Source organism: Canis aureus, chromosome 6, assembly GCF_053574225.1.
Source record: "Canis aureus isolate CA01 chromosome 6, VMU_Caureus_v.1.0, whole genome shotgun sequence".
NCBI classification, from domain to species: Eukaryota; Metazoa; Chordata; class Mammalia; order Carnivora; family Canidae; genus Canis; species Canis aureus.
The window spans coordinates 25,142,662-25,168,251 of NC_135616.1; the positions used below are offsets into that span (position 1 = coordinate 25,142,662).

Consider the following 25,590-nt stretch of genomic DNA (forward strand, 5'->3'; position numbering starts at 1 on the left):
GGGGATGACACTTGGCATGTTAAAGAGCTTGAAACTGAAACCTGAATCTGGGTATATGAAGTGGTTTCAACAGACTTGGTTCTTAGAATAAGAACTATCAAATAGTGGTTTACAAAACTAATGTAAAGAGAAACAGAAAGGATCCTCACATGTGGATTCTTTATAAAGAATCTAAGAAAGTACACCAAGAACTAGGCAGTCCCCTAGAAAGGAAATGTTCCTCACACACATGGAGACATACAAAGCTTGACAGCTCCATTGGACTTCTCAAACTTGCTTCATAGACAACCATAAAGGGTAGAAAAATGCAACTGAATTAAACTAATGTGACCTTCTGAGCTCCACATCTAAAGTAGCATTCAAATTCTTCCATGTTATGAATGTGTGATGGCATTAAGAGTTGAAATTTATGAAGCATTCTGATTTTCATTACTCAGAACATTACCCTGAAATAAAAATGAAGCTAAATTCTTTGTACTGTATTGGTCTTTTTTCTTTTTAAAGAGAAATTCCACTTTATAGAACTAGGGAAAAGTTACTAAAGAAAGGAAGAAAGATAGAAAAGAGGAAGAAAAGAAAAACTAAACTAAAAATCAATTTCTCTAGGCTTGCTTCTTTTATAAAATAAATTTACTGAACGAAGTGGTCTGCCAGGTTCTCTGAAGCTCTCTTTATTTTATTTTTTTAAGATTTTATTTATTTATTCATGAGAGACAGAGAGAGAGAGAAGCAGAGACACAGGCAGAGGGAGAAGCACGCTCCCTGCAGGGACCCTGATGCGGGACTCGATCCCAGGACTCTGGGGATCAGGCCCTGAGCCAGAGGCAGACGCTCAACCACTGAGCCACCAGGCGTCCCTGGAGCTCTCTCTCTTTTTTTTTTTTTTTTTAAGATTTTATTTATTTATTCGAGAGAGAGAGAGAGAGAGAAAGCACATAAGTGAGGGGAGTAGTAGGCAGAGGGAAAGGAGAAGAGCTGAGTGGGAGCAAAATGCAAGGTTGGATCCCAGGATGCTGAGATCAGGACCTGAGCCAAGGCAGATGCTTAACCAATGGAGCCACCCAGTCACCCCCAATGTGTTGGAGTTTGCTGTGTGTTCTTGAGTATTAGGACCAGACTGTGCAATTATGTTTCCTTATGTATAAAAACTAGCACTAAAACTAAGAAAAATAAGAACATGGAATGTTACTAGAGAAGTGATTTAATGAGAGGTTTGCTCTTGATGTAGGAAAATCACTAGGCTTTCAACATAACTGTATCATTTAAAGTGTTATTTTGATCTTGTTTGCGTTCAAGGCAAAAGATTAACAAGAACTTGAAAAGAAATGGGACTTGGTTTTTGATCTATATAAGCATCATTTTTCTCCTGGTGAAAGATCGTGGGTAAGGGCTCTTAGAAAATAGGTTTGCATAAACTCCTAAAACTGAGAGGTAGTCCTTCATATATCCCATTTAACAGCGTGTAAATGAGAGCAAATACAGACATGTCCTGGAGATATCTAGAAGCCACTGGGTCGTTAAAGCAAAAAAAAAAAAAAAACAAAAACAAAAAACAAAAAACAAAAAAACAAAACAAAAAAACAAAACAAAAAACAAATAATAATAATGTTAACAAGGCAAAGAACACTGGTAGCATGGAAAAGACGGGGTATCTTCCTGAGGGTGAGAAACTTATAAGATTGATCCATCTGAGCAAAACTGATCAATAAAGATCAACTTCACTGGCAAGGCTACCAGAAATCCAGGATCCTTTCACCATTATGAGAAAGAGGTAAATTACCAAGAAAGCAGGTTGACCTGCCTTGGGGGTTCTCTCTAAGACAGACTTTATAGGATCACTTGTTTTACCACCTGTTCTGCAGTACCTATGCCTATAGCTGAGGCTCTAATATCAGAAATGCCCAATCTTTAGTAAAGAATAATAACTAAATCCATGGTTAAAATTGATGATCAGAAGACTTTTGTCATGAAATGAAGATGCATTGAAAGTTTAGAATGAAATGAAAGCAAAATAAATGAAATGAGAAACAAAAGTAAAACCATCCTTAATGAAGCATAATATTCAACTACCCAAAATAATCAGTTCTGCAGAAACCCCCACTTTCCCAAAGTGCTGAGGTACTGAGAGAAAAATGTGGTTTTTGAGGCCACTGGTCTCATTGTATTTACCATGGGAGTCATGCCAAACATCATAAATCTCTTTAGGAGGCTTAGTCCAATTTGTCAAGTTATTACATTATCTGATTTCATAATAAATTTGTGACTATGGCTAAATTTCACAAATACACACAATATTGTTGCTTCAGGGTAACTAGTGGGTTTTAAAGTGGTTAAAGAAAAAAGAAGATAAAGAATGAATAGATTATGAGAAATAAATTATAAAAATGAACACATTTGGCATAAACCTAATGTCAGACTTTTCATTTATCTACTAAGCCTAAAAATAATCCATTTTAAGATAAATATTAACATAAATGCTATATTCATGGAGAGCTCAGTAAACCATATGTTTCCCTGCCTTTGGCATCAAAAAGTGTATAAACATATCATGTGAATTACTCTGTCTGAATTCAAACCACCTACTCATATCCTGACATTTATCCAGAAACTAATAACATCCTAAGCCAAAGATGTACCTAAAAATTCAAAAAGAAATGATTTCTATAAAAATGTGGGAGAATTCTCAATGAAGCCAGAAAATCAAATAGTAAAGTAGAATGAATTAAAAAAAAAAGACAACCCAACAGATATCACCCAACAGGAATAAAAGTTCTCAGCTTCATATTTCCCATCCATAGAAGAAGGAAATCATTTGATTCACATGCTTCACAATATTATAAGGGGCCAACAAAATGATATCCTATGCACCTCTACACAGATGTAAATTGATAGACATTTACATAAGGAAAACATGTACACTAAGGAAAAATCTTCTACAGAAGTAACCATATTCCCAATTTAAGAAAATAATAAAAAACTCATTGATGAAAAACTACAATGTCAGTTTTTTAAGACCTCATAAAAAGAAAAAGATGAAAAGGTCTTTAGACAGAACAATAATCTTTATGTATAATTACATAAACGGAAACTCTAGGAAAATAGTAATCTTTGATTCCAAATTAGCTGAGGTAATGTGGCGCGGAAGGGCAGGCATACCCAAGACTCGTGGTTAACATAGAAATGCCCTGTAACCATACGATTATTTTATAGCTGATTCATCTTCATAATCACTTTGGCATATACTTAGCTTTACACATCATCTCATTTAAATGGCACGTTTGAAATAACAGGTGATAAGTAAAGTAATTCCTTGCTGGATCAAGACCCCACCTTTGCCCCAGCGTCTCATCAACACTCCTTTGTTCATAGGCTTCTGAAGCCTCCTAAAAATAAAACATTTTACTCTCCTTCCCACTCCTCTCTGGCATGTATTTAAAGTCCAAATAACACCACATAAAGCACCTACGCAATCTAGTTTAAACCCTCATGCCCAATACACTTTCCTTTTCCTTTTTCCCAGGAATCTGGTTTCCTTCACAGGAGATGGCAGTTTTTAATACTCAAGAGGCTTTCACGTGTAAAGATGTTCCATGTGTCTGGAATATTATCCTCAAGCTTTTTTTTACTTTTTAAAGATGTTATTTATTTATTCATGAGTCACACAGAGAGAGAAACAGAGAAAGAGAGAGAGACAGAGACAGAGAGGCACAAACACAGGCAGAGGGAGAAGCAGGCTCCATGTAGGGAGCCCAACGTGGGACTCTATCCCGGGTCTCCAGAATCACGCCCTGGGCTGAAGGCAGCACTAAACGGCTGAGCCACCTGGGCTGCCCATCCTCAAGCTTTTTTGTCAAAATCACCTTTACTTCCCAAGGTCCAAATCTGATAGTGTCTCCTCTGAGAAGCCCTCCTGGGTTCCCTAGGTAGAATTAGGAGCACTGTCCCTTTGCTTTCACAACAATCTGATCACCCCCTTATAATTTTATTTACCATGCTAATTTCACTTATCTTTAATGGAATGTGAGTTTCTTGAGGAATAATATTATGTCTTATCTATCCATAAATTGAGAATAACAATACCCATGCTCAGCAGCAATATGGCCAGAAACAAAGAAATTCCTATCTACAAAGAACCAAGTAAATCCAGACTTAGTAAATTCTCAGTAGAGGTTCCCCTCTCCTTACTTGTTTCATGGCCTCTGTAAAACATCTTCTATATGATGAATATTTGCTAAGATAAGCAAACCACTTTAGGGCTTATTTACAAGCAATTTTCTTCTATTAATCATGTTCTTTGTTGATAGAGATAAACGGAATATTTAAGGAACTACCCAGAGAAGTGAAAAACTTATGGTAAAAGTTTTAAACTTCTAAAATCCATTAAAAAGATATCTTGTAAAAACTCAAGTTGGAATTAATTCATATTTGAGGCCCAGCTGCATTAACTAATGCTGAAAGAATACAAATTCATAAAGCTAATTATTTTGCTTACAAAATATCAACAGAATTCAGGTCAAGTATTCTTTCCCACAGAGCAAATAAAAATTCCAGGAAAATTATTTTAACCCTGTTTTTCAAATATTATATAATGTGTACATAAGCTCAAACTTTTAAATTGGAATGGTAAAAATGCATTATAATTATCCGTAAGGGATATTTCATGTAATTTTAAAACATTTTATTTTGGTATATATCTTTACTTTTCCTTTGTTTTTATGTTTATACAGCTTCAATATTTTTACAAAAATGTAAGGTAACGTACAACTTATCTATATTTTTAGTATTTAAAAATGTGATTATACCTAGTCCCAGAGTCTGTTCTGGTTTAATGAAAGTATGATGGTAGGTTTGCAATAGTGAGAATGTTTGTGATCTAGTTTCTCTGGATTGGCTTACTAGTTGGTCTATTCCTTGGTGCTTATGAATTTAAGGTCATGTTTTGGTATCCACTATGTTAGCTATTTCCCTATATTCCTTTAGAATATGATGACTTCCTACACATTGCCAGGCATTTAAGAGATGATGTAAGCAAAACAAAACAAAACACAAAACACAAAACACAAAACAAAACAAAAACAAACAAAAAGAGATGATGTAAGCAGATAGTTCAGTGTACACCCATTCCAGAAAGAGAAGAGTTGCCAAGTCATGCCCTCCAATGGTGAGCATGCAAACAGCATATTTATGGATGATTAAAACTGATGAAACATGCATTTCTGAAGACCACGGAGCCTTATCTTTTTGTGGCATTCTATTTGTAGCAAAGTGTTGGATGTTGTGGCATCCCTGTTATAAATATCTAACATAATGGTGACTTCAAAATTAGAAAGAATAGAAATGTAATTTTGGGAGAGACCTTAAAATAGTTGAATCGATGAATACAAAGTGGAACTGTACTACAAGAATAAAACTGGAATTAGAAATCACACGTGGCTTAGGTTTTTGACTGAGGTCATAATTGAAAGGGCCATTGATACTTAATTGCCTCATCCTTGCAAAGACATAAAAGTAAATCAAAGGACCCAGTGAAGTTATTTTTATCTGAACCATGCAATTTTTATTTCTAGGTCCTAGTGAATATAAAAACAAAAAGTAAAAGGAAGGAGAAAAGGATGGAGGGAAAATTCATTTACTATGATAATTGCAAAGCCCATGGGAAACTTGTGGATTTTGAAGCTCAAGGTCATCTTTTCAAGTGGGAGTAACAGAGTTATGAGTTCACTATCAAGGAATGGATCTCATAATTTATGATTCCCATTCCTATTCACAAATCCTAGACTACTCCATCCATAGCAGTGCTTCTTTTTTTTTTTTAATTTTATTTACTTATTCTTGAGAGACAGAGAGAGAGAGAGAGAGAGGCAGAGACACAGACAGAGGGAGAAGCAGGCTTCATGCAGGGAGCCCGATGTGGGACTCAAGCCCAGGACTCCAGGACCACGCCCTGGGCCTAAGGCAGGTGCTAAACCTCTAAGCCACCCAGGGATTCTCCCCATAGCAGTGCTGCTTCTGCTTCTTCTTCTTCTTCTTCTTCTTCTTCTTCTTCTTCTTCTTCTTCTTTTATGTTGCCTTTTATATTTATTTATTTATTTATTTATTTATTTATTTATTTATTTATTTATTATAAATTTATTTTTTATTGGTGTTCAATTTGCCAACATACAGAATAACACCCAGTGCTCATCCTGTCAAGTGCCCCCCTCAGTGCCCGCCACCCAGTCACCCTCACCCCCCGCCCTCCTCCTCTTCCACCACCCCTAATTCATTTCCCAGAGTTAGGAGTCTTCCATGTTCTGTCTCCCTTTCTGATATTTCCTACCCGTAGCAGCACTTCTTTTTTTTTTTTTCGTAGCAGCACTTCTTAAACAGTGTTACCAACCACTCACAGGTGACATTGGGAAAATACATAGCAGGTGACACAGGCATGAAGTGGGAGAGGGACCAGTTTACTAGAAGCTCTGACATGCTCTAGGCAGTCTCAAATGACTAAGAATTGTCTCTGTTCCCATGTGAATTTTAAAAAGTTCTGCTGGATATATATATATATATATATATATATATATACACACACAGATATATATTTGTACATACAAATATGTACAAATACATGTACATACAAATATGTACAAATACATATATACAAATATATTTGTATACATATACAAATAATATTTTTATATGTATTCATATCATACATAGTTCATAACACATCCATAATACCTTTCATGTTCATAGCTCAAAAGCAAAAGCCTACATACAATTATCTGACCCTAAAAGTTGACTTTAGGTATAAACACAAAGTGCTTATGCATGCTTTTAAATATATATTGAATTATTTCGGGCATATCGTTACTATGCAAATCAAGGCAATATTGTACTATGCAGCATTTGGAACTTAACCAATAGTTTTTCACCATTTAGAAAGTTCGTGTCACTGAATGCTGTGAGCTGCCACCACACACATATAGCAGATGACAGTTGGAGCTGCTGCTGCTTTGGCGACTTTATGTGGAATCAGTGATGTTAAAAAGTACGAAGATCGGATCAAAGCAGAGCTCCATCCTGAACAACTCTGTACCCTTGGGAGAAGTTACTTCCCTGAAGCCTCAGTTTCCCCACTTCATAAAAAGTCATGACAGTGACATAAAATAGGCTTGTAAAACACCTCACACACTACTGCATCCATACATACTTCTGATACTATTATTAATATTCTTACCAAGGAGGAAAATAATGCCCCATATAGTGAGATGACCTGAGAAGTTTATTCTATCTAAGTAGTTTTAAATTGTGCATGTTACAAAGGAAATACAATGTAATCCAAGAACTACCCTCTATGGCTCTTTGTTGTTCTTATATAGTATATTTTCTTCTTTGGATGAAAGGGTCATGCTGAAACATATGTTGAAAGAGTCAAATATGTCAGGTTTTCCCTAAAATACTGAATAAAAGAAAGAAAAAATCTGAGAGTAGAAGTTGAAGATGATTGAGAATGAGAGCCCAGGGGTGTGGGCTGCAAGGGCACAGAAAGGTTTCAAGCCACATCTCCATCTCTGTTAGCAGCACATTGTTTCAATGTAAGCAGAAAATCCTATTGAAGAATGTTGCTTTCAGTTTGTGCATCTGTTAAAGTTTATAAGTGGTATCAAAAGAACATACAATTGTAGAGGATGAAATATGATAGAAAAGCTGCCTGTCTTGAAAACGAAGTCTTGACCACAGTGTTTTGGCTAGTTTTAAAAAATGTCCTTGACAAACTACAAAGTCTATAAGAAAACTGACACCATGCTTACACACCTATGTTTTCAACCTTTGTACCTATGATTACATTTCTTTTAATAATATGCCCTCTCATTAGTACCTTAACAGGACACCCAATGGATCATGAAGAGACCCAGGTTGCAGGGCGACCACCACTGCTAAAGGAAACAGAAAACTAAAAAAACAGAAAACTAAAAAAATAGTTTTGGGTCCTGGCTGGTGGTTTCATGCTAGTTTACTACCAGTGATTCTTCTTTAAAAAAATATTAATTAATTAATTAATTAATTAATTAATTAATTTTGAGATTTTTCTTTTCTAATTCTGCAACACACCGGTTTTATTATTTTTTCCCTTGATTTGTCTCCTTTTATTATATTACAAGGAACTAACATGCCATTTCTCCTTTCCCTTTCTTGGGGTTTTCTTTTTTTCTCAATAGAATCAAAGAGTTCAGGCAGCCCGGGTGGCTCAGCAGTTTAACACCGCCTTCAGCCCAGGTTGTGATCTTAGAGACCCAGGTTTGAGTCCCACATCAGGCTCCCTGCATGGAGCCTGCTTCTCCCTCTGCCTGTGTCTCTCTCTACTCTCTGTCTCTCATGAATAAATAAATAAAATCTAAAAAAATAAAAAAGGATCCAAGAGTTCACATTACAACCTACCATTGATCTGTCATCTCTCCCAGTCACCGCAAAAACCGTCACTTTGCAGAGTTGTACTGTGTTGTCCTTCACAAAGGCTGTATCTGTTGTGCTATGCTGTGGAAGCCCTTGACTCTTGGCTCTATGTGATTCCCACCTAGGCACTATAAACTAATTTAACTTAAAGAACTAAGGATAGAGAAGAGAAACCAAAGAAACTCACATTATTCAGAAACACATTATTCAGAAATTCCTGAAGTTTATAAGTCAGTAAGCCAGGAATAAAACATATGTTATCCCATAAAAACAGCAAAAAAACAAAACAAAACAAAACAAACAAACAAAAAAACAAAAACAAAAAAACAAAAAACACGCCCATGGGTAACAAGTCACCACCAAGTCACTGGTTCTCATCTCTCACTTTCTGCTTTTGTCTCTCTATTTAGATGGATTGTAACCAAGAGCATTAAAAAAAAAATCTCTTTAAGGAAAAAGTAATAAAGATAGAGAAAAAGATTATCTTTTAATTCAAGCTATAGCTAGAAAAGTGCAGTCTGACTTTGCCCATTTTATTTTTTTTTAATCGTTAGAGTGAGGAAGACTTTCCTAGTTACCATAAAAATTCCAGATTTTCCATTACAAGAAAAGAAATGCTGACTATATTCTATAATGCACTGAGGGTTGACCTCAGTTCTGTGAAATCTGATTCTTGATAAAACAGTAGGCTCCTGTCCTTGCCACTGGCTTGCTCCAGGGCTCAGGCTGCATAATAACAAGTCTCCTCTGGACTGTGGTACAAGGTGGGCATATGAAATAAAGTATTTAACACATCCATAATACCTTTCATGTTCATAGCTCAAACAGCTTTACAAAATCCAATTAATTCATCAAGCTTCATAAACTCTGAAGGACATACATAATTATCACTCTACATGTGGCCAACCACTGGCAACAAACACTCAGCTATAGGACTTAAAAGTCCACATTTAGCTGTCCAGTTCTTGAACTTTCATGCACCTACAGAATAGCAGGGGCATGATAAAGAATCTGAATCACCAGCAAATACTACAAATGGTGAGTTGGGCTAAGAATGTGTGCAGAAAGGAATGATCTCAATGCCAACAACCCAAAGAATCCTTGCTGTCTCTACTTGGGTAAAGAGGGTTTAGATCTAACTAGGAGAGTGCTGTCCCATCTGCATGCTTTGGTTGGAAGTGCAAAATCACTTGGTAGAAGCCTTTGTGTGACATGCCAAATGAAATCTATAGAATTTATGTTAAGAAGAAATAATCTAGATATTTTTAAATATCTATGTGTAATATATTATTTATTTTAAAATGCTAAATAAACACTAAACCTATGTTCATAGCGCATAACTCATTTTTCAGATGAAGTGAGAATAGCTGATACGGAGACAAAAATGCCCTGCTGGAAATAACTTGCTTACTGGAGAAGCCTGGTTTGCTAGTTATGAGAGAGTGCAAGTATCTTTGTGAATAAAACAGATTGTTTTCCAACAGAAAAGTGCACTGTCAAAAACATTATGAGCAGAGGCACAAATGATATGAGTCCTAAGAGTGTTCCAGGACATGGGTTTTCCCTCAGTGAATGTATCAGTGAAAGGCATAGGATTATACAGAGATCTCAAGTGTCAGCCTCTCATAATAGAAACTTGCAGTCTGATTTGCTCATGTAGCTGGATGACCCTATACAAATAATCTCTATTCTCTGAACCTCAGGTTCCTTACAGGGACATGAGAATAAAAATATCTGCTTCTCACCAGGTAGTTGCAATTACTGAAGGAAAAAAAAAAAGTCTACTAAGTGCCTATTAGGTTTCCAGTAAATCATAGCATGTATTTTTTAAAGCATTTGTTCCATATTCCCCCATAAATCCCAAGCTCACTGAACACGTTTAAAGTCTAGAAAGAACATTTCTATGTGGAAGGAGATATTGGACATCCCCTATTCTCAGAATCTTGCAATAAATGACTGATATGTATGAGGACAGGAAAAGGAAACAGGTAATTGGTCACCACCTATTCCCAGCACCTACTCCCTGGGCAGAAGTAAGAAGTCATTCTCCTCGTTATTGCTAGCCATTTTTCTTCAATGGGTAGAAGGAAGCTCTAGGAAGCAAATTTGATCTCAGTTTAAGGACTGTCAAAATGTTATAGCTCTCTGAAAGCAGGAAGCATGTGTTAGTAAACAGTAGAGTGTTAGTACTACTAGAGATGAGATTTTCCTACCACTTTAGATATTCAAGCAAATGGTGACTAGAGTAGTATTCTGGCAATACATAAACTTATTAAATGAACTATGCTTTCATATGCCTTGCCTTATTAAATTCTCAAAACAAATCTATGAATTTAATATTTGTATCCTCTATCTTATAGATATCTATCCATCAATAGATGGATGACCAGCTTTTGGGGATACTGTAGAGTGATATCATACATAGTTCATAACATGAATGAGACATTTAATTTTCATAACAACTGTATATATGACTGATACCATTCTAGAGTGTAGACTAGGGTGGGATATATGGCAAGATAACAACCAATAGAGTACATTCAATCTCAGAATTCTCACTCCAGTTTCTAGAATTATGATCTTTTCTCAAATAGACTTAGTCTGACTTCAAAACTCCTCTATCTGAGATACTCCTATTAGTGCCTCTTTCTAGTTTTACTGATGCCAAGGCAATGACAGAACATGAGTTAAAATCTTCTTTTCTAGGCTGAATTTATTGATGCTTAGTATACGCCAGGCTAAGTACTTAAATATAATAAATCTCATTCTCATGACAACACTATAGGACTAGAACTGTTGTTGTTATTGTTATTGTGCCCATGAATAAACTGAGGCACAGAGAATGGAGCAGCTTTCTGAAGGGCACACAACTAGAAAGGGCAGGGCTGAGAATCAAAACCAGACGTATTTAACTCCAGAATATACCATTTCAATCGCTGCTACATGGTATTTTATAAAGTGCTCTGACTTGTTTCAAGCAAGATAAATTCTAGACTTATAATAATAAATAGAGTCTCACTGAGGACATGTATACATGAATAAATACTTTTGGCCCAGAATGATTAACAAACTCAAAATAAATATTATGTATGTATGTCATCTGAGGCAAATACTACATTCAAAAAAATTAAAGGCTTCATCTTTTGCATTGTTTAGAATTATTAGCACATATCACACTGACAATAAACACAGAAAATTTTTAAATAATGCCACTATGAAACATTTTTACATATTTTGGTCCTGGAATGGAAACAATTTTTTTCTATTTTTCTTCAAAGCTCATTGGCTCCCAGGAAAAACAAAAGTAGACTAACAATTTGATCTTCTCATTCCCAACTTAATGAAAGATATGAAGCACCAGATCATTTGTTGTAAAAATAACTTAAAAGTCAGAATACAATATACTTGTATGTGTAGCATTGAATGTCATGTATTATAATTTAGCACTTTATTATGGATAGTTAAGAGGGCTAGAGAGAAAAAAAAAGACAGAGAAAGGCATTCCAGATCAGAGAAGGGGCAACACACAATGCAGATAAGCCAAGGGAAAACTGAATGAAACAAATAAACAAAAAATGCACACGTCCACACCACCTGGGGTACATTCCTTAGAAAAGAGACAGAGAAAAATGATACTTAATGGATATACAGCAAATGGTTCATTAATGAGGAAGCAAGCCCAGGACATACATTTTCATTATTTTATATCCCCATTTTTATGGCTTTCTAGTCTTTCAGAGTCCTTGCTTTCACCACGCCCAGAACAATACTGACACTTAGCAGCAAACCAGAGGCGATTTAAGAAAGGTTCATGTTCATTCAAAATGAACACAATCCTGTCACTATCATAAACAATCAGGTACAATTACAAGACTATTGTCAATGATCAGTTAGAACCACTTACTTAAATAAGCAATCAGCCTGCGAATTGGGTACTATGCAGAATTCCGACTCATTAACTTTACAGTTGGCCATTTTTCACCACAGAAAATTTGATGGATGTCCACTGATCTCATGAACATGCATTTTCAAGTTCAAATTCGTATCATAAAGACACAAAAAAACATATCTTGGTGCGCTTCAAAATTTCATTCAAAAGTTTCATGCTCTTCTACGTAAATCAGGCTAAATGAACTGTATTTGTTTTCTATCATGGGTGCACACCAGCCCCCAAGGCTCCTCAGTACCTGCTGTCTATCCAGACGCATCCTCTTGGCTGCATTTCTGCTCTCACTCTCACAGGCTGAAGCCAAGATACTCTCTGCAACTGCTGAAGTAAGGTGGGAAGGAATAGGTCGAGACTAAAAAAAAAAAGAGAGAGAGAGAGAGAGAAACATGAAAAATTATTAACAGACCAATGCTATTCTCAGAGGAGCTCACAGGATGTGCAGGAAAATCCATGTATTTCAACTGAACTTATTTCAATAAAAACAGGAGATGGAAATTGCAAAGATGAAAAATGAAAGCTAGTTAGAGGTTAAAGCTACAGCTGTTACACAGATCCATCACTCATTCCCATAGCTCCATTGTCACAAATAGTTAGTCTGGGCCATTAAGCTGGAGTTTGAATAGGCGGTGACAAAATGCTGACTGGGTTTTGCAAATAATAGAAGTTGCTTTAATTCTTTCGTAACACATGACGATGCACAACAAAACAAAATCAAGTGACAAGGCTGAAACATAGCTGGAAAAACTGACAGACACTCAGACCATGTCAAACATTTTTAATATGAAATATGAATATTTACAATTGAAGTTGTGACATTATTGGTATGATTAAAATCTTCTAAAATTATTTTAGCTTAAAAAAAAAGAACCAACTAGCTTGGGAATGACAAAAAAAATATTTTAGCTTACATACAAACTGAAAACTCAGTCCTGAAATAATTTTGATATAATACAAGTTTGATGTTTTGATATGAGCTTTATGTGTACCTACATGTTTTATTAATAAAATAGGAGCTAATATTATTAATTTAATAGATACATGTTAGAAATCTATCTTCTATGTAGCCCATATAGAAGTTAATTACCCCCCCACTAAGCTTGTAATTAATTTCAAATTGTTTGCAACTCTCCATATCATTTGTGATAATCAGAAAAGTTTTCCATTTTCTTTTCCCATAATTACATCCAAAATCATCAAACTGAAAGATGAAGTGCTTAATGATATTGAACAGTTTTTTAATGAAGATAAGCAAATGATAGATAAGAAATAACATGATAATTAAACCAGATAATACAGCAAAATATGAAATTACAAAATAAAAATGTCCTTTGGGAAGCTAGCCTATGTAGTGATATGGCACTTTTGAGTTTTCAAAGCCTCGATCTCAAATATGTATGGATGCCATTTACTAGAAGCTTCTGACCTAATAAAGGCCTTCTCATTTTTCTAAGTGAATAGGAGCATGCCTTTATGATACTTGATTCATTTTGCTAACTCTAGCATATAAAATGTGTTTCAACAAATTGAACCAGAGGGCTTATATCTCAATATTGAAGAACAGCTAAATTCAGACCATCAGTACTTGCACAGATACTCCTCAGTAGAATTTATACAGTGTAAAAAGAGACCAGGCTCTGACCTTGCTTGAACTAGGAAGCAATTTCTATAGCTGTCTCAGACAACTTCTTCATGTTTCCTACCTCTTTAGACATAAGGTAGTAAAGGTAATGGGTACAGTCTCCACTGCTAACCCTGTGGGGTACCTGAAATGATGCCTAGACAACCTTGACAATAAAGCATTAGGATACTAGAAATGTTACTTTTGCAGAGGAAAGAAAAGAGAGAGGCCGCTGAGGCGGCAAGTAAGTGTAGCAGCAGGATTTTGAGAAGGAAATTAGAAAGCTAGGAGTGTGTGTTGGGAACAGAGAGGAGGATCAAATCAGATAAATAATAAATTGAAAAAAATAAATTGTCATAAAGATGTAAATATAATTTTAAAATCCATATGGCTTCTTCATTTCATTCTGTACTTCCCTGAGTATGGATAAGATAATCTAGTTCAGAACCAAAATTATATTAAGCCACAAAATCAGTGTCTCATGAAAGAGCAAAGCTTTGGTCACAGCTCGGCTCAAAATTATAATATAAACCACACGGAAATTAGGTACACAGTGTTGTTTTTCTCAATTGAATTATGTTTGGAGGCAAAGACATTATAGAAAAAAATGGGAAGAAGAACATTCTAATATGAAAAAAGAAAAATTATTTGATTGTAGCTAACATTATTCAAATAGAAGTGACAGTTCACATCATTATAAACTACATTATTAGACCTTTCATCTGGTTCTAGGGGCTGAATTAAAACAATCTAAATAAGACATCAGTAGTCTCTCTTTTCTTGATCCAATTATTGATAGTCACATGAAATTCAGAGAGATGTATTCCTGCTCTTCATTATCTTTATTTTCTCTGTCAGGTATCTTCATTCAGAATTAGGAATACATAAAGCTATGGAACATTATTAAGCTGATTCAATTGAAGTAATAACCATATACCTTCCTAAACACATAAAAGTTTCTTGAATAGAAGAACAAAAGGTGAAATATTTCTGTAATCAAAATTAGCATTTTATTTCATTTAAAACATTAAAAAAACCAAGATGGGAAATAACTTTTACTAAAACAGTAAAAGTTGTTAGGCGTGATAATTTATATAATTTCCTTTTCAAAGAAAATGATGGGGATAGTTCAGTCTTTTCCAGCTATAGGAAATTGGTCTTCTTAGAAACTAGAATAATGTCCTGGCTGAGTGGGGCTAGATCATTTTTAAGGTCACTGGCTAGCCTAATATTTCAAGATTTTGAAAAGAAAATCAACCTCAAGATAAAGCAGTCACGTATCCTTTCCTATTAAGTGGCAAAAAAAATTAATAATAATAATAAGTGGAAGCAAAGGTATGTGATAGATATTGCCAGTAGTTAAATAGTATAATTTTGAAGATAGAGTTGTTTTGAATTTATGGTAACGCTATAACTTGGGAACTGTATATAGCCTTAGAAATCATTCAATACAAATTTCTTCTGAAAAGTTTGAAGAAACTGAAACTCAGAGAGGTTAAATGATTTGCCAAAGGACAGATTGACTAGATGTAGAACCCAGGGTTCATGTCTCCCAATTCTCAATCCTTTCACTCTCGAAATTCTGTTCTATACTTAGTACTTTTACATAACTTATCATTAATATAAAATATTATAGAAAAAAATCCTTATACACACACCCTATTGCACTCAACTGAACAATAAGCAGACCAAAGTTAACCCTTTCCATGTATGTATTACAATCAATACATGTTCATTGAAAAGAAAGCAGAATGAATAAAATTTATATTATGGATTAGGAAATATACATGTGTTTTCCAAAGTATTTACTATATCTTAAGTACATAATAAAAAATGTACCTCTAACTAGAAAACCAGTACCACCCTAATTTAATTTGATGATAAATGTTAGTATCTAACTCATACTGACTAGCTGGGATGGGCAAGCATTAATACAAGAAGCTTAGATTCATTATCTAATTTAGTTTTCCAAACAACCCTTGAGAAAAGTATTTATAATATTCATATTTAGAGGAAAAATAAATTGAAATTCTAAAAAATTATATAACTTGACCAAGATCACACAGCTATGATGTGGAAACACCTTAATATCTAAGTCCGATGATAAAGTGGGAATAATAATTCCTAGTAAAAAAATATTCTCATTTCACAATGAAGGTCTCAGTAAGTTTAAACAAAGCTAGAAATCTTAAATACTACACACTCCTACAGAGGAATCCATTTACAGCTAACTCTATTTTTCACTTAAGTAAGGAATATATTAGGATCTCACTAAAGTTCTCTTAAAGGGATTGAGATTCTCCAAATATATTTTCCTATTAATTATTTAAAGCCTTTCTTCATTAATAGCACAAAAATAAATGTAACATATCTCAGTTCTGTCACGTTCTAAATGGAGGCAATATAAAATCACAAGAATGTCATGTTGGAGAAACCAGGAGTGCCAAGAAATTACTGTCTATGAAACATAAGAAAAGCTTAGTCTTGTGCCCAAAATGAGAATGAGGAGCCAGGCAGAGTTCGTGCTTTCCTGTGAGGCAATCTGTTAAAATCCCTTTGGTTCTAATATTGAGGAGCCAATAATGAATGCCAATGCTCCTCACTATACACAGAGCTCCGTTACGCTGTGCCCTGCTCTAAGATATGAAAGATGAAAGTCTTTTGTTTATTGTTCCTCCATAATTTGGCTTTTATCTATTTCACAGCTCAGAAGTACTTTAACCAAGCTAATGAGAAGGAAATTAATCAATTTTGCTCCTCATCAATGTTATCATAGAGGAATTTAAAGCTATTGTTTAGTGTGAGTTTTGAGGATCATCTTTGCCAGAACTCTCTTTTCCTTCACCATATTTGGTAGTACAGAGCTGATTCTAATTCTAATATTGCCACGCTACGGGCTTACTGGCAGTTAATTAGCAGAGTGTGTTAAGAGCTATCATCATGAATTCCACCAGGAACAAGTATGAAAAGTCCCTCTTACATCAGTAAAAGTGGCCATAGAACACAAAAGCCTCCATGTAATAACTTAAGGATATTTTGACAAAAAAAATCCCAAGTGCGTAGAACTCAATAACACCTACTTGATGAAAAACAAAACCTTCCAGTTGAATATAGCTCAGTAAATATACTACTTGGTATATATCTTGTAAGATTTTAAAATAATGATGCAAAGATGTATATAATCATACATTCCACATGATCTATACCTACAGTGAGATTTGTTACCTATTTCTTATCCTATTTCTTACCTTATTTCTTATCCTATTTGTTATTCTATATCTGTTACTTATTTCTGATACTGGAGGTGAGATAATGCTAATCACCTTTACTAATTATCTCTTTGTAATTAACTGTCATCCTCAACTGGGAAGAGTTGATCTTTCCCTAGCACTGCTCTTATTATAATAATTATCTATGACCAAATTGGTGGTGGTTGTTTCATTAAACAGATGGCTCAACTGTCACAAGGAACTTTTGGAGATGAAAAAGTCACATTTTAATTGTGGTCTTAAGATGTGATTCCTATTGGCACAGCATAAACATAATTTTCCTTATATACACATGTATATTTACCACCACACCAACAAACTATTCCATTTTTGGGGTCTGAAACTAAAAACTAAACAATGTTACCATCGTCTGAACTTCTCCCATACTTTTACTAGCTCTGAGTTTTTTACAATTTTTAAAAAGTAAAAATAAATCATTACTGTAAGACTCTATTCATGAGTTGAGGCACCTGAGTGGCTCAGTGGTTGAGCATCTGTCTTTAGCTCAGTTCGTGATCCCGGGGTCCTGGGATCGAGTCTCACATCAGGCTCCAGGTAGGGAGCCTGCTTCTCCCTCTGCTTGTGTCTTTGCCTCTCTCTGTGTGTCTCATGAATAAATAAATAAAATCTTTAAAAAAAGACTCTATTCATGGGTTAACAGTACTTATTAGTGACAAGGCTTACTAGAATCCAGGGTGAAAGCATTACTAAATCAAGTATTAAATGAGGCAATGAGGCAAGATTGGGAACAACCACACATCTACCCAAGATTCTACATAGAATGTGCTCTTTCAAAATAAGTAAAGCAAAGGATTCAGTAGTCAGTTTAGACAAAACCCTATACTAAGATTATTTTTCCTAATTGTGTTACTTCACAAAACATATAATATAAAAATTCTGCAGCTTAGATCATATGCATATTCTAGATATATCTACTCCTAAAGGGATAATTGTTATAGGTATGTAGAAAGCTGTGGCTCCTCTGTGATCTCTTCTATAAACCAAGTAGCTTCCTTTGTATACATCAGTAGAATAAAGTCATAGTTTAGCAATGAAGTGACTGACCTGAATATTATTATGAAATAAGCTACTTGCAATCAGCCTGACCACTTTTGCGATTTAATCGCTCTGAGCCTCACTCACCATGCCAGGTACGATTATTTCTATTTTTACAAATGGCAAAACTAATTTTCATTCAGTAAGTTATGAAAGGGAAAAATAATCTTTATATCATGAATAGTTACAATTCCATGATGAGGTAGTGATAAAATCACTGATAAAGTTTTTATTAAAGTCACTAATATTTTCACTTAGGTAGCCGACAAATGTATTTCATGAGCACATTCTATAAGTCAGAATCTGTGCCAAGTTCAAATACATAAACAGTATCAATACTGTCTCTGCCATCATAGCTTACAAGCTAATACATGTGCAGCATGAGGTGTGTAATACACATGCAATAATGTTAATTACAGACTTGCAACCATTTATCAGCAATTCTGTAATGCTAATAGTGTATAAATGGAAAGTTTTTCAGAAACTTTGGGGAAATTTGGCCGAAAGAACTGATGAGAATACTTACAATCTTTCTTTTTCCTACTTTCTGTGAATATTCATATTTTAATGGCAGGAATACTAATACATTTGTATATTAGATGTTTTCTCAGACCCTGTTGCAAGTGTTATATTCCTCAAATCTGAAAAGTTCTGAATTTTGGACCACATAGGATCCAAGGTTTCAGATAAGGCTTGTGGCTGTGGACTAAAAATTATAGTTCAATTGTTCTTCCCCCATCCTATATGGTTTTGGTAGAAATAATGATCAAAGAGCCTCAGTGACCTGATCGTGGCCATGACTTAGTGTGGACCATCATGAGAGCTCACTTCAGTGGCTGATCCAAGGGATGGGCATATGAACCAAATAGGACCAAAGTCTTTTCATGGAAAAGGGGATGTAGAGTTGGAAGATTGTTCTTGAATTGTAAATTTTTTAAAAAGATTTTTATTTATTTATTCATGAGAGACAGGGAGAGAGAGAGGCAGAGACATAGGCAGAGGAGAAGCAGGCTCCAGGCAGGGAGCCTGATGTGGGACTCGATCCTGGACTCCAGGATCATGCCCTGGGCCGAAGGCAGGTGCTAAACTGCTGAGTCACCCAGGGGTCTTTTGGATTGTAAATTTTAGGGAGAGAAGTTTAGAGCTACTGATGGCATCATTTTATAACAGGTAGCAAGGACTTGTCTCAGATATAAGCTAATGCACAAGGGAAGCATAGTTAAGAAATAGGAGAGCGTGAAGCCCTAACGTCTGACCCCATGGATCCAGCTATGTGTGAATCCCTGGACTTCCCGGTTTCTTGAGAAAATTCTCCTGACCTCTTTAAAAGGAGATTGAAAATGTGTTTTCAACAAAAATGCTAATTAATCTTCATCCAAGCTTTGATAATAATTATGAGTTAATGATATGCACTTTGACCGTAATTTTAGAGCATTATTGGCCTTTAATAATGATCTTTCACAAATACATGAGGGTTTAATGTCTTATTTTTAATACTCAGAAGCCCAGTTTGGCTAATCCTATCTGAAAATCCCTTTGATCAAGATAAGAAAAACTAAATTATCAACTGAAATAATATATTATCATTTTTAACGAAGTGATTACCTACTTAAATCTCCACTAGGAAACATCTTTAAATTCTGAAAATAAGTGACTAGATGTGCTTATGATTATTGTTGATCATGGCCTCTCTGCCCCTAATAGTTCATTTGTGAAACCTGACACCATATACAAATTCTATTCAGTTAACATTACAAAACATTTCTAAAATAGTATTTCAAGAGTTAATAAGAGTTAAAGTTAAATAATGTAACTTTTTCTTCAGAGAGTTTTTTTTTTTTTTTTTACTATTAGATTTCCAGTTAGCAGTCACTTTAAAAATTGAAATGCCAAGTGCAGAATTCTGTGAAACACAGCACACAATAAAAACTTGCTTATCTCCCAGGTAATTTCTACCACAAAGTAACACATTAGTAAATGTCCATTCACTCATTCATCTTTCATTCGACAATATCAATTCAGTTGAATTGAACACGTACTGAGCAGCTTTCATGAGCAATTAATTGCACTGTGTGTGAAACACTATAAGTGATACAGACATGAACAAGGTAAGCAGCATAGTACTCAAGGAACAGAACTTCTTATAAGGCAGCTAAGGCCAATATATAAATAACAGCAATATAAGACAGGATAAAACTACAAAAAATGTACCACAAAGTACAATTTGCACACAGAAGAGAGAGAGATTTAGGGCTGCTTTTAGTGAGAGGTGAGGACTAAGTAGATAAAGACATATTTGATTTAGTCCTCCAACTAGTTGATGAGGTTGAGCAGTGAGGGTTTTCCAGTAAAGGGAGCCAGGGAACACGGTTTCAAATTATATTGTAATTTATCAAGTTCCTCAGATATTAGGTACTATATTGGGTAGGAGTTTTTACATTTGTTATTTCAAGTGACATTGGTTTTCATGTGTGATATAAAAGCTATTTGTTTCCATTCTTCCATGAGGAAACTGAAGCTCAGGAATACAAGTCCATGAGTAGCAACTGGCAAAGAAAGCAGGTCCAAGAACCAAGATCCAAGGTGTTTTTCTTCAAATTTTCTCACCAATGCTGTTAATTTTTCATTGTTGCCCAGGGCTCAGCCTCCCTCTGCATGGAGGACATTTCAGCTCTTCCATACAGCCTGTGAGTGGTAACCTTGGAAATTGTCTGAGCTAGTTCTTTGTTTCATACTCTGGAAGCAGAGGTTAGCTGGGCATTGACTTGTGAATTAAAAGCAATTTCGCCAAAAAAAAAAAAAAAAGAAAGAAAAAAAAATCAAGACTTTTTTCTTCCTTAGTCCCTTGTAGACAGTCTTCTGGCATCTATTTTGAAGACAAGAGGTGTGGTCCTTCTGTTTTTCTGTTTTAGATCATCTCTTGTTTGTTCATTGTGACATTTAAGAATTTCTTGGGTCTGCTGCAGTTGTACTAGGATGTACACAGGTATAGATTTATTTTTATTTATACTACTCTATGCTCATCTATTTTTCTGTTCTTAGGATTCAATGGTCTACTCAATTCTAAAAAACTCTCCTCATCTGTTTGAATATTGTTCTTATTCTAATTTCTCTTAGGAAATACCTTTTAGATCTATCTATATCATTCTGTTTTCAATCTTAAGTTCTTTTTTCTTATTTCCCTTTTTCTTTCTAGAAGTAATTTCTATAGTCTATATCCCAGATTATTGATTTTCTCTTTGGCTGAATCCTACCTCCTATTTAACCCATCTAGGAAGGTTTTAATTTTAATGCTTATAATGCCTGTCATTTTATTTCTTGAAGTTATAACTGGATGTTTCCAATTCCCCTGTCATAAGAGAGTAACCCTTTCCAAGTCCCAGCTATTTATATAGTTGGCAGTTCCTGTTCCTCTCCAGTTATGAAATCCTCATCACTTGAACTTAAGTGGGCATTCGGACTGTAACCTGACCTGCTTTGGCCTACATTCAGGTTTTCTACCTTACTAATCTGTTACCCTATCAAATTACGGGTTTATAACTCTGGTTATGAGTTTCCTATCAAGTTCATAGCCTGAAAATTTCCTTCTCTTTCTTTTGCTCTCAGCTAGGTATTTAAAAAGTTATTATATTCTACTCAGTATTTGTGTATTTGTAGAGGGAAGGTGGGTGCGGTGTATGAGGGGTACTCCACGAGGCTTAGGTCAACATTTTGCTAAAACTAAAAGATCCAGTGATAAGTCAGTCTTACAACTATGTTGGCTATATTCTTTACACTGTAATTACTCTTCAACCTTAATATATTTAGTAAATAATGAGAGAACAGTACTCATTATCCCTGAGTCAGGAACAATCAGTGGACCACAAGAGCACACGAGGAGAAAAGTACCAGAAATCCTGTGTGAGAGTTTAAGTTGAGAAACGAAAGAATTGAACATATTAGGAAAAAAAGGATAGAAAGAGGCCAGATCATATGCTAAATATTTCATATACATTATCACATATAATACCCCAACAGTCCTCTCCTTTAGAAAATTGGAGATTCAGAAACATCACACAGAGTTGTACAGGAATTGAACCTAGGCCTCTAAGTTTCAAAAGGCCATACTTGATTATTATAAGAAACTCAGAACTTTTTCTGATGTGGCAAAAGTTTGACATCAAAGCCAGAATCAAGGAAGACTACTCCGGGAGCAAAGACAGATTTCTCATATAGCCAATGAAATTTAGACACAAGGGCCTTTCAACTGGATGGGACTCACAGAGTTTCTGGGTATTGTAAGTATGTGGATAGGGAGGGGAAAGCCATGTGAAAATTGGGAAATATTTAAATGTAAGTGTGTCTGAAAATTGTCTAAAGAGATGTCAGAGAGAAGGGTTTGAATCTTCAAGACTTCTGTTTTTGAAGATTTTGGGGGTAGAGTATCTTTTCTAATTAGAAATAAATATTCATCCTTCTACTTAAATTTTTGCTAATAATGGTGTATTACTTTTCTTTTAATGAAAGGCTCCAACTTTATAACTTTCAGGCACAAATCCTAGTTCTGTCCCTGCCTGGGAATAGAGGGTGGGGGGAGTATAAAATGAAAATAGGCTAGTTAGGATTCTGTAGGAGTATAGGTATGAAGTATGAAGGACTAGAAGTAAAGTGGTTAATGATAAAAGTCAAAATTATTTTTTTAAGATTTTATTTATTTATTCATGAGAGACACAGAGAGAGAAAGGCACAGACACAGGCAGAGGGAGAAGCAGGCTCCATGCTGGGAGCCTGATGTGGGACTCCATCCCTGGTCTCAGGGATCACACCCTGGGCTGAAGGTGGCGCTAAAATGCTGAGCCACCTGGGCTGCCCAAAGGTCAAAATTATTAGACTGATTCAAGAATCATAGCAAAGAAAGAATAAACGGAATCCAGTGAATGGTAGGATGTAAGCCATAAATATAAGAAAGAATCCAGTCTCATTCCAGGTTTATGAGCACTGCTGTAAATGACATTAGTGGCACTATTATCAGAAAGAGCCCAGTCAAGAGGAATTTACTGATGATTTGGTAGATGAGGTGAAAGACCAGTGGAGAGTATGAATGGTGGAAAGTACAAAGAGTTCTGCGGATAGAACAACACATTTGTCCAGCATCTGGCTGACATTTGGAAATGAAATACAAAAGCTCTGCAGATGACTGGGACTCTATGGGAAGAGCTGCTTACACACAACAGCCCTCAGTAGCTGTAGATTCAGAAAAGACACAGTACATGGCCAAGCCCAGGATTTTCATAAGTGGCTCAAAAGCAAGGAAAGGTAAATAAGAAGGGAGAGCAACAAGAGCCTCAAGAAAATGGAGGTGATTTCACTGAGAATGCAATGTTTGGATCTGGTGCAAAGATCATATGACTATGTGATCTTTTAAAGAACCAATTCAATAGAGTAGTGAGAAGCAGAGTCTGAATGTGAGGGATCATCAGGAGAGTTGATGGTAATATGCATGATCTGTGAGTATAAAATAATCTTTCAGGATTATTGAATGGCAAAGAAGAATGGTCTCAGATTGTAGAAGAGACATGAGATGAAATACTTTCTTTGAGTTTGAGGACTTTTTTTAAGTCAGAAGAGAAGAAATTTTTCTCTCTCTATGGTAAAGGAAAATTGGAAATAGAAGCATTGGGATGGTTGACAAAACAACATTGTGACAGAAACTGAATGATGGGGGAACAGAGGCTTTGGGGTCATCCAGGGGTAAATACAATGAGGACATTTCCTCTGTAAAGACAGTGGCAGATACTTAAAAAATTTCAGATGATTATGAAAGTTTTTAATATTGCTTATGTAGATTCTTTGAGTGATAACCAAGGCTAGATACATCCATGTTAACAATGGCCAAAGTAAAATAGAGATGTAGATCTTGAAACTGAGAAAGAAAAAAGAATTGCGAATTCAAAAGGTCAGATAGTAAAATTATTAAGGAGAGTATTAGAGGATGTAATTAAAAAGAAATACTATGAATAAAGACCTCAGAAGATGGCATGAAAGTATCCTGGGGGATGGAGATGACATTTATAAAATAGAGACCAAAAGTTGGTACAAGTAGCAGGTGGGGAATTCAAACAAAATGTGTTTGCTAATTAGTATCAATTAAGTTAATTGGTCACAAAGACAGAAACCTACACAGTTATGGGAATAATAACGTGAAAAATGACTGCACAGGTTATTACAGAGTTTTTAATCATGACCTTGTATGAACAAATGGATGGGTATATCTCTAATCAAAGTTTCAGTCTAAAGAAGCACTTGAATTCATTCTTTATATCTCCATTTGCTAAAGAATGAACAGCCAATGTCACTGCAGCTTTTGCAATGCTCCTACCAGGGAAGTTTTAAATTGAAATCAAATTCCAATCTTTCTACTTTCATCTGCATTAGACAACTAAAGGCAAATGATGTAATTAGGGAAATTCCCTTAAAAAATGTACTATTGCTTAAACATTACTTCTTTTCTGATGAAAGAGTCATAAGCTCAGGAGACTAGATATCAAAATAGCTGAGGAGGGTACTATAGGATGTGATTAAAAAGAAATAGTATAAAAAATAAAATAAAAAAAGAAATAGTATAATAAAGAATTTTCATTATGGTATTAAAACATGGTGTTTCTATAATTAGATTTAAATATTTTTTAAATTAATATATCACATTTCCCCCTAAAATAAATATCAGAGCTATTAAAGAAATATATACCTTTCATCAATTAAATGAAAGGATAACTAGTACTTCAGATAAACTTTGGCTCTCAACTTGCTGGCAGTGAGGCACACAAGGGAACATATTTAGTTGCATGGTCCTAGGCAAGAGAAAATAAAAAGCATTCTATCTACATAGGAGAGGCACTTTTTTTTTTCTTGTATTACATTTGGAAGGAAGTTTCTGAAATAAGGTAATTTATGGACATTTTAGTAGCCTAGTGGAAAAAACACTTAGTAAAATACTACGAGTATGTCATAGACCTATTTCTCCAAACATAGTGAATCACATGATATTTTAAAAATAAGTAAATAGGTAAGTTTTCAAGATGCTGAATTTATTGAACTCAAATATTAGGGTATCTGATCTATCTTAGTATAGTGGCGCAATTTGAGATACAGTAGGAATGATAGACCACAAGTGTCTTACAATAGCTCCCCTAAATATCTTTTCAGTTTTATAAAAAATACATGTAAACATATGCAGCATGGTGAAACAGTCTCTAACAATATACACTCAAACTCAAAAAGAG

General features: G+C 35.0%; 1 protein-coding gene across 16 annotated transcripts in view; it reads right to left on the reverse strand.

Moving 5' to 3' along the window:
• The window catches only part of NOL4 (nucleolar protein 4), a 524,626-nt gene that overhangs the window by 77,369 nt on the left and 421,667 nt on the right, over positions 1-25,590 (reverse strand). For 15 of the 16 annotated variants that reach the window (XM_077900412.1, XM_077900408.1, XM_077900407.1 and 12 more), the window contains one exon: positions 12,624-12,737. The exons of the other annotated variant lie outside the window; for it this stretch is intronic. In XM_077900412.1, the coding sequence (XP_077756538.1) occupies positions 12,624-12,737 (114 nt within the window). The remainder of the gene's footprint in view (positions 1-12,623; positions 12,738-25,590) is intronic. 16 annotated transcript variants of the gene reach the window in all.